The 9,318-nt window shown below is 42.9% G+C and overlaps 1 protein-coding gene across 2 annotated transcripts in view; it reads left to right on the top strand.

The window, feature by feature from the left end:
- Nucleotide 1: 1 nt before the first annotated feature.
- CREBRF (CREB3 regulatory factor) overlaps nt 2-9,318 on the top strand; it is a 46,073-nt gene continuing 36,756 nt past the window's right edge. Inside the window, exon 1 of one of the 2 annotated variants that reach the window (XM_020806807.3) lies at nt 2-178. In XM_020806807.3, coding sequence (XP_020662466.3) covers nt 17-178 — 162 coding nt within the window. In that variant the 5' untranslated portion in view covers nt 2-16. Of the gene's footprint in view, nt 179-267; nt 2,872-9,318 lie in introns of those variants that run through there. The other variant, XM_020806817.3, reaches the window with a different exon arrangement.

Here is a 9,318-nt window from a genome sequence, read left to right as displayed (position 1 = left end):
TTTTAAAGCCCACGTGATGGGGGCGAGTCACGCGATTTCCGGGAACCCGTCAGGAAGGCACATAAACAAAACAAACCCCAGAGCGGCATGGAGGGGCCGGACCAGGGCTGTACCCTCAGCAGAAGCGGGTCCCCGAATTGAGACACCCCAGCATTGCCCCGCTGGGCCGGGGCGTCAGGTGAGAGGCCGTCGGGTTGGGCCAAAGCTGCTGGAGCTCTCAGTGGAGGGGGGGAGAGGGAGGGGGAAACAGAAACCGGGGGGGGGCAAATAGCCCAGATTTTGGAGGAAGAGGGAGAAAGTCGCAATAGTTGCCCAAAAGAGTTCGACTTATTAGGAATCCCGTTGGGAGCCAAGGTGGTTGTGCTGTATTCGCTTTTGTGGCTGGAGGGTTTTTTCTTCTTTGCTGCAACCGTGGGAAGGAGAATCGTTTAGGATAAAGGCTGTGGGACGGGGGGCGGGGAGGAAAGCGAACATGATATTAAGCGGAGAAAGAATGGAGGAAAGTTGTCTTTCCTTCTGCAGCAAGATTTGCTTGGAAAGGGGGCGTGGAGGAAGCGGCCGTAGATACTACTGGCAGAGGGATTAGTTCCTATATGTAAGCTATAATTATCTCTCTAAGTGCCAATTTATGGATCTTTCAGTCTTAACAGGGGAGTGCAGAGGATGCCCCCGAACAATTTTGGTTTCTTTTGGTTGTTCGTCCCTACATGGAAAGGGATATGGAAGAAAGGGGCGTGTGCTTTGGTTGTCTGCCTGAAATCCTTTCCCTTCTCCTAGGACTGCAGAGGAGCATGGGGATCGGGGGCGGGGACAGCTTTTATTTAATTTGGTTTTCCTTCTAAGGTGTAGGAAGTAGTTCATGGTAGGTGTGGTCCTGCTGTAGATATGTCAGAATAACTCAGTACTTGCCTTCTGACCTGTTTGTAGACAGTTTAATCTCGTGTTTCAGATGATGGGTTTAAATATTTGTAATACGATCGGGGAATGCATGAAGGGAAGAAAACAGGTATATGCTTGGTTTTCCTGGAGCATGCATGTTTTATTTACCCATCTAGATTGGTGGTTCGGATCTAAAACAAGGAGGGAGCTAGGGTACTGAAGCTGTGTCTTTCAAATTTTTACTCCCCGGGAAAGCTATATCTCTTCCTTATGGGTTAATACGTCGGTAGGCTTTCGATTTTATGAAGGGATTTAGTAATCGTGAATGTTGATGAGCAACCGCGAATATAGGGCGAGGGACAAACTTTAGCAAAGTTCTGTTACTTCAAATCACGTCAGCACCTTAAGATGACAAACGTTTTTATTTTATTGACTGTGGGGGGAGATAAAAACTCTGTATTTGCCTGGCTACTTGTGGCTTTCTTCGACTGTGTCCAATAGAGAGAGGAACCCCAGTCTATGTTATGGGATCAAGGACAAGAGGAGGCGTTGGCAGAAGAAAAAAAATTAGTCTGTTCAGTCTTGTGATGCTCTGGCGGGGGGGGGCGATGCGAGAGGACTCGGCTTTATATTTGTTGCAGTGCGGGGAATTTGTCACAGTGGCAATCAAGTTAAGTCATATAAAAAAGAGGACGAAGCTTGCAACTCGGCAGCTAGCCTTTTTTAATTCGAAAACTCTTTGATCCTCTGTCCCCATCCTGTCTCCTCCCCGCGTGCCGCCCAACCTATTTAGCTAGACACAGTTTGTCTCCTTTTTATGTCCGACACCTCCTCCCCCTTCCCTCCCCCCCCCCGCTCTCGATTTGGGGAAAAAAGCGAATTTTGTGACTAGAGAATGTAGCTGCCCCCCTCGGCTTAGGCGCGGCTGGCGCCGTTCTCCCTCGCTCGCCTCTCGGCTCCTGGCCGGTGGGGGGTGGGCGTGGGCCGGCGTTCAGTTCAGAACCTCCAGAAAGTGATTTGTTTATATGTCGCCTCAGCCTAGCTTCATGGGGGGGGCTGCTGGGCTGAAATATTGACGGCAGGTGAGTCCAATGGCATTAAGGCTTCCCCTTAGTCGGACCAATGGCGGCAGGAAGGGGCGGGGATAAGCGTCAACTTCTTCAGCCGTGTTTCAGCGCTGTTTGGTGGGGCGGCCATGTTGTATGGAGGTGTGTTAGTGGGTCACCCTAGTCGGGGGAGCAGGCAGGGTCCAGGCAACGGGGAAGTTTAAAAAAAAGAAAAAGGAAACTGGAGTTGAGGGGCTTGATAGGTTTGTGAGAGCCTGACGAAAAAGCTCTCCTCTTCTCGTCCCGCTTCAGAGACACCAGGCAGTGGATAGGGCGCGTTTTTGGTAGCACGGAATTAATATTACTTCTGCTCTGAAAAGTTCTGGCAACGATTGTGGTTGCCACCGGAATGTGAAAGGATAGACATGTGGGCGTGCGAGCAGGAAGCCCACGAGATCGAGCTTGAGTCAAGTTAATCCAAGCGTTTCGTCTGGGTTTAGAGTGTGCACAATCCGAAAATAGTACCTGCTTCCTATCCATCTCTTGTTGCCGTCTCGCTGGACTGAGCACAGTCCCTTCCCATGTAAAAGCTTTTTTAAAAAAAGATTTACACCCATTGCAGAAACTGCTCCACGTGATTTCTAATGTTTGGATCCGAACATGGCAGGGAGGGTGTTGCTGTTTTCAAGATCGTCTGTGACAGTAGCGCGGAAGTCACTCCCCTTTTGCGTTTGGCCTGAGCCTTGTGTATATCCATGTGACTGATTGTTTGGAGGAGGAGAGTCTGCCCTAGTTTGACAAAATCCACCATGCTGACAGTCTCTTCAGTTTTGCCTGAAAATAAAGATGAGTGCAGGCAGCTCATTCAAGTGATTGCATTCTGTATGTGTTTGGTCCTTGTCGAAGTTTCTCTTATATCAGCCCATCAGATAGAGAAGCTAGAATGGTAGGTACTTTGGATACAGCCTTTTCATTAGCCAGCCCAACTGGAATTCCCTCACAAGGGAGGTTGCTTCTCTTGTTAGAATGCTGTAACATAAGCAGTAACGAATGTTGGCTTCTGTCAGGGCTTTAATACTGCTGGGTCTTTTATCTTGCTTTCTTTAATTTTAGTCGTAACCCCTGGATTTTGTTTTATTTATGGCCATGTTCCTGTGTTGTGCTATGATATGAAATTTTAAGTGGCATTTTTGTAGTATAAGCCCTGAGACAACTGTTAGGCAGTGGGTACGATTTTAAATAAATATACTGTGGGCTGAGTAATGGTTCCATAGCCACATATTTTATTTCTCCTCAGTAGGAGCTTCCCAATGTGCATAGTTTGTTTTTCATTTCACCCTGCTGTTGAAGCTTTATTGCCTATATAAACTAAATTTAAAGTGATGGCAAAACTTGAAAAACATGTTGACTTGCAAACCAAAAATGCAACATAGGGCAGATTTTTCACCCTGTGTGAAATCGATAACTAATTAGGTAACTTAATCGATAACTAAGCCCAAGAAAGATAAAAAGAACCTGATATTATTGTGTATTATTGGTATAAGAAGGGTTAAATGAAGGATTCCCTGCATTTTTGATAATCCAGACTGTCAAGCCACTCTTCTGCACTGTGCAGGTAATACAAAGTGCATTACAGATTTCTGTTAGAGTTCACTCGGACAATATTCCCCCCCCCCCGACTTCTTATTTTCCAATTCTGCTTTTTGATTACTTTTTTGTGTCCTACTCTTCTTAACATGTATGACCTATGAAGTCTGTTCAGATATTGGTATCTTAGCTTGTAAGGTCTTTTATGATGGAATTTTTAAAGCTGCTGCTTGAGGCTAGGCCTTTGGTCCTCTGCCTTCATCTCTGCCCTGTAGACCAACAATCAAGCACATGGAGTTACTGTTCTTAAATAAAGGAGCTTGAAGGGTAGAACCTTGTTTTGTAGTTTGTACTGCGGAACCTTGTGTTACTTGTTTCTTTGATGTATTTCTGCATGTTTTCCTCTGTTCTTTATATTTTTGTTGCTGACATTTATAACTGAATGCTCCTGAAGTCCAGTAGTATGCTATTTGATATTTTGAGTTGGGGGGTTGTTGTGTTTTTTTGCTATAAAATTAGAATTACCCTATAACATGTTTTAGGAGGGCCAGTGTGGTGCAGTGGATAGAATGTCAAACTAAGACTTAGAAGACTTGGGTTCAAATCCCTGTTTGTCCATAGAAGCTCACAGATGATGGTGGTGGCAATGGTAAAATCACTCTTTAAACATCTCAAATACTTTGGAAGCCCTGCTAGGGTTGCCATAAGTCAGAATTGGCTTGATGGCGCACAACATATATTACATTGTCTGCCTAGTGCTTCAAAAGCAAAGTTATCATGAGACAAAGTCAGACGTTGTGCAGATTTGTATTAATGATTTCAGTATGGAATAAGCGAAATCTTGTTAAGGGTTTGATGGACAAGCATTGGGTACTGCAGTAGAGACAGCAGTCTTTTTGACCTCTTTATCTGATGATTGGGTACAGGACTTAGCCCAGGGGTGGGCAATTAATTTTTATAGGGGGGCCACATGAAAAATTTGAACTGGGCTTGGAGCCCGAACCAACTTTACTTAAAAATAAAGTGAAACAGTGATGTTATGATTATTTTTATTTTAAACTTGTTAATCTTCACAAATACTAAGAGGTTTTTGTGGTATGTTAAAGATAAGCAACTGATCAACTTTAGACAAAAAGCTATAAATGGTTTTGATGTTCAGAACTGTCTGCGGGCTCGACAGGAGCGGCTCACGGGCCGTATGTGGCTCTCAGGCCGCACTTTGCCCAGGTCTGACCTAGCCTCTCCAGCATCTGATACCTTTTGTCCTAGCTGCAGAGATGTAAAGTGTTCTGGTGCACTACAGTGATAGTAGAGTAGACTGTAAACTTAATCATCCATACTGTACTTGAATGAAGCTGAATTTGTCAGTGTGAACTCCTTCCTCACCTGTGGTACTTTCTCCTACTTTTAAAGAACACCTGTTGATAGGTGTAGATTATACAGTTGATCATACAGTACTTCTCTTAACACCATGTTCATTGAGAGGCTGTGCCAAGGAGAGGTTTTTCTGTAAGAATTGCAGTGTCACATTATTGCAGCTTCACTGATAATCTCTCTGAATCTTGATTGGCATCTTTGAGATTTTCCATCACAAATTATTATTTCCAGATTTAGAGTGGAGTGGTTACCCAGAATAATAGATTTATAGAGTTGGAAGGGGATTCTAAGGGTTATCTAGTCCAAACATGTTTGAGATCATTTGGTATATCACTGCAGTGGAAATTTAGTCTATGTGGTTCTTCTTTGGCACTGTAGTCTCAAGTGGTTAAAAATTAAAGTCATGTGATATTGACTTAGAATAAAGTAGGCAAATATTAGAGGTATGTGGATCTATAGTTTTGGATTACAACCTCCAGAATTTTCCAGGCAGCATGGTCTCATCTGCCTGGGGAATTCAGGGAGCTGTAGTCCAAGGACACACCTGCACATTTCTAGCTAATATATCTGTTGCTGTGTCTCAGTATATGGACTTTGAAGTGGTAATAAACCCCTGCAATATTGGATGCAGCATGACATTTGTTTTCTCAAGCTTATGCGGAAGCGTGAAGTGCATTTACTTGGCACACTTGCATTATATAGATTCTCTAACTTCCTGGTATAAAGCTGTAACCTAGGGAGAAAAATCTAGCACCTGCTTCATATTCTAGCTGGATGTTTCAGGGGCAGAGGAGGTACACAACTATATTCAGATATTGTTGCATAATATTGTGATGATAGTGCCCATGTAGACATAGTGGCACATCCAACAGTGTCCCTACATCACAAATTATTATACTGTTGTGGGGAAGAGGCTGTTGGCATTATAAAAAAAATCCTCATCATGAAGGGGCAAAATTGGATTTGACTGAAAAATAACAGGATTCTTTGCTTTTTAGTTTGTAAAAGTCTAAACAAATTTAGCAAGATTTTGGCATAGCTAAGACTTTATGCCAGCTTTGGAAAACATTCCCAGTCATTTTGTACTATATCTACCCAAACTGGTACTGTTCAAATGATATTTCAGATTAATGTATGAAAATAAATGTAGCAAATCATATAATACTACAGGGGCTAGTGGCAGCTTATGACAATACTGTATTATCTGTTTCAAATTGTTTATTAATTTGTCGGTTATTATTCAGTGTAAAATGTTCCTGGTTGTTATTGTTATGTGCCACCAAGTTGCCTCTGATTTATGGTGACCCTATGAATGAGTGATCTCCAGAATGTCCTGTCATCCACAGCCCTACTGAACCCTGATACGCTCAAGGCTGTGGCTTTCTTGTTGTAATCAATCCATCCTGTATTTGGTTGTTCTCTTTTTAAGCTGACTTCAGCTTTTCTAGAATTATTATCTTTTCTAGCAAGTCTTTCTCATGATGTACCGAGAGTATGACACTCTCAGTTTTATAATTTTAGCTTCTGGAGAAAGTTCAGGCTTTCCTAGGGCATCTCACAGATAACAAAAAATGGAAGAAAAATGGCTTCGCAACAAAAATGACGTAGTAGCAATATGTAAAGGCAGTCCACTTCTTAAAAAGGAAAGCTATATATGTATTAAATGTCTGAACAAATGATTCCAGAAGGACATTGGAGCAGGCAAATCTTCCTGAGAGAACATTCTCTAATTATGATATTGTTGCTGAGAAGGGCCTCTTTACCTTGCTTACTTGGTTCATGTGGAACAGTTTCCGAAAGTAGATCCTGCAGTAAGATAGTGAGTTGGGTTTGAATTTCTCCTTGCTCATGAAAAGTCAGAGGGAGGGGAGGATGGTTCCTTAAGTAACTCATTAGAGGTACTGCCAGTTCTGACTTGATGGCATATAACAGAAGCATTGTAGATCTTGCTTGCAAATCCACTGTGAGCCAGGCAGTTATTTGCAAGGACTATTGATATATGTTCATAACAGACGCCTAAGAGCAGCATCTGAAATAACTGCAATTTCTGAACAAAGACAATTTCATGTGTTTCTGTAGCTTAATATGAAGAGAATGGGGGCATAGCAACAGGTGCCATGCCTTCACTCCATAGCATGGTGTGAAGTTGGCATTCTGTCAGCTGTCAGCCACAGAGACCCCTTGACCCTCTAATGACAAATTAGATTGAGGGGCACCCAAAAGCTGTGAATTGTCTTCAGGGAGCATGCAGCTCTTTCCATAACAAGTTAAACCCACATCTTGAGGTTGAAAGATCACCAATTCTCCCTCCTGTCCAGATAAGGTTTTTGCATTTTGTGTCTCATCCAGTCCATTGCTACTGCCCATATGGCCATTGCCTTACCCAATCTTCCCTCTAACTTGTGCACATGCATGCACAGAGCTCTATTGCGGCAGTGCACTGGCAGCCAGTGTTGATGCCCATTTATTTCCTGTTTCAGATAACACACACACACACCCCGCACACATAGGGCAAGGCTCCCATGCAGCAGGGCTAAAAATTAGAAGTTTTAGCCTTACCCTAAAGAAAGTAATAGTTCTATGTAACGCTTAAGAGCACAGTGGGGTCTTGACTTAAGAACGGCTTGAGTTAAGAACTTTTTGACTTAAGAATCGCTCTCACAGGAAAATATTGACTTGACTTAAGTACTTAGATTTGAGTTAAGAACTGAAAAAAACCCATGTGGGAGGCAGGGAAAGTGCAAAAAGTGAACTTTCAGTTAACTGTTGGCCAGTGAAAAGGGTGCCTGTCTGCTTCCTCACTCCTCCCAGCGTTTAGAGAGTGGATTGGGAGACAGTCTTCGGACTGCCTGGTACTGAACTGCCTGGACTGTATTTTCCCTGCCTTCCCTGAACCTTTCTTGACCTAAGAAAAAAAGAAACAAAATATCCCCCTCTATTGGTCGAAGGCGGAATAGCAGCTTCCCATTAGTTTCTATGGACGGAAAAGAGCAGATACGGATCAAATGGTTTTCAATGCATTCCTATGGGAAATGCAGATTTGACCTGAGAACTTTTTGACTTGAGAACCGCCTTCCAATACGGATTAAGTTCTCAAGTCAAGACCCCACTGCATTAGCAACAAAATAGAACTGTCAGATGTCATAGTGCAGTGTTTTCCATGTTCTTGTACTACAACTCCCCAAAATCCTGACCAGCACAGCTAGTCGTGAAGGCTTCTGGGAGTTTTAGTCCAAAAACATTTGGAGACCCAAAGTTGGGAATCACTGCCATAGTACATATGCCACAAAACTGACACTTTTTAAATTGTTTGTTCAAGGAGGAGTAGAAGTACTAAACAATGCAGTGCCTGCTTTCTAGTCCTGGAGATGTTGTCCAGAACGATGATCATGAAAGTCTCTGAGAAGTCTAGGAGAGTTATCAGGATCACACTTGGACTCATATCCTCTGCCTAGGATGCCACTTTATATATATGGTGGCGATGGAGAAGTATTGTTTCTTTGTTTCCATCACCATCATAGAATAGATTCGATAGCAGGCTTTATTGGTTTTTACATCAGACTTACAAGTTTTCCATCATGTTTCAACATCCCCTACCTACTAATAAACCTGGTAGCAGATTAAGCTGTTCCCATTTTAGGAACAAATATCTGCATACCTGAGTGTCTTTCCTTAATATAAAAGGTTCCCCATAGTAGTACACTCCCGCAGAGGAGAACAGCCAACCTTTAGCAGAACAAGGAAGTCAACCAGAGAGCTGCAGTATTTTGCATGAGATGAGAAAAGCAACATGTGATGTGATTTACTACATGTTTTGGACTGCCTCGTGTATGTAATATGAGAGATGAAGTTCTGAACATTCCCAGATTCATAACCCTAAATATGAGAACCCATGTTCAAGTCCCTCTCCTTTAAATTGGGCAAGAAAATCGTTAGACTGTGTTGTTGATATCCTATTAAAATCATCAGCACAAATTAGAAAAAAACACTCAAAACTTCAACCTATTTAAACTGTCTGAGGAAGTGGGGTTTTCTGTAGACAATACCTGTTCTCTGTCCCATCCCACAGCCTGTACGGGCATTGCATGAATTAGACCGGTGCACACAGAGGTGAGAAATGTCCACTCCTTCCAGCTCATCCATCCAACTTATCCATGATGCAAGCCAAGACAGTGTTCTCATCCATGATCAAGTGGTGAATGAGAATTCAATGAAGCGGCAACACTCTCAGATATGGGGGCAAGTAGACAGGGCAGCTTTGATTTGTTTATGTGGGGAAGAGACGATGGATACTTGGCTTCCACCTGTTGCATAGCCAGTTCCTATCACTGTATTTCCCCTCATTTGCAAAAGCTAGAATGCAAGGACATCATCTTTCTCAAGTTAGTATATTCCAAATTTTCTTTATACTGTACACCATGACCAAACT

This window comes from Pogona vitticeps, chromosome 2, assembly GCF_051106095.1.
Source record: "Pogona vitticeps strain Pit_001003342236 chromosome 2, PviZW2.1, whole genome shotgun sequence".
NCBI lineage: Eukaryota > Metazoa > Chordata > Lepidosauria > Squamata > Agamidae > Pogona > Pogona vitticeps.
Note: the sequence above shows the minus strand (reverse complement) of the source record. Positions and strands in the feature narration are given on the sequence as shown.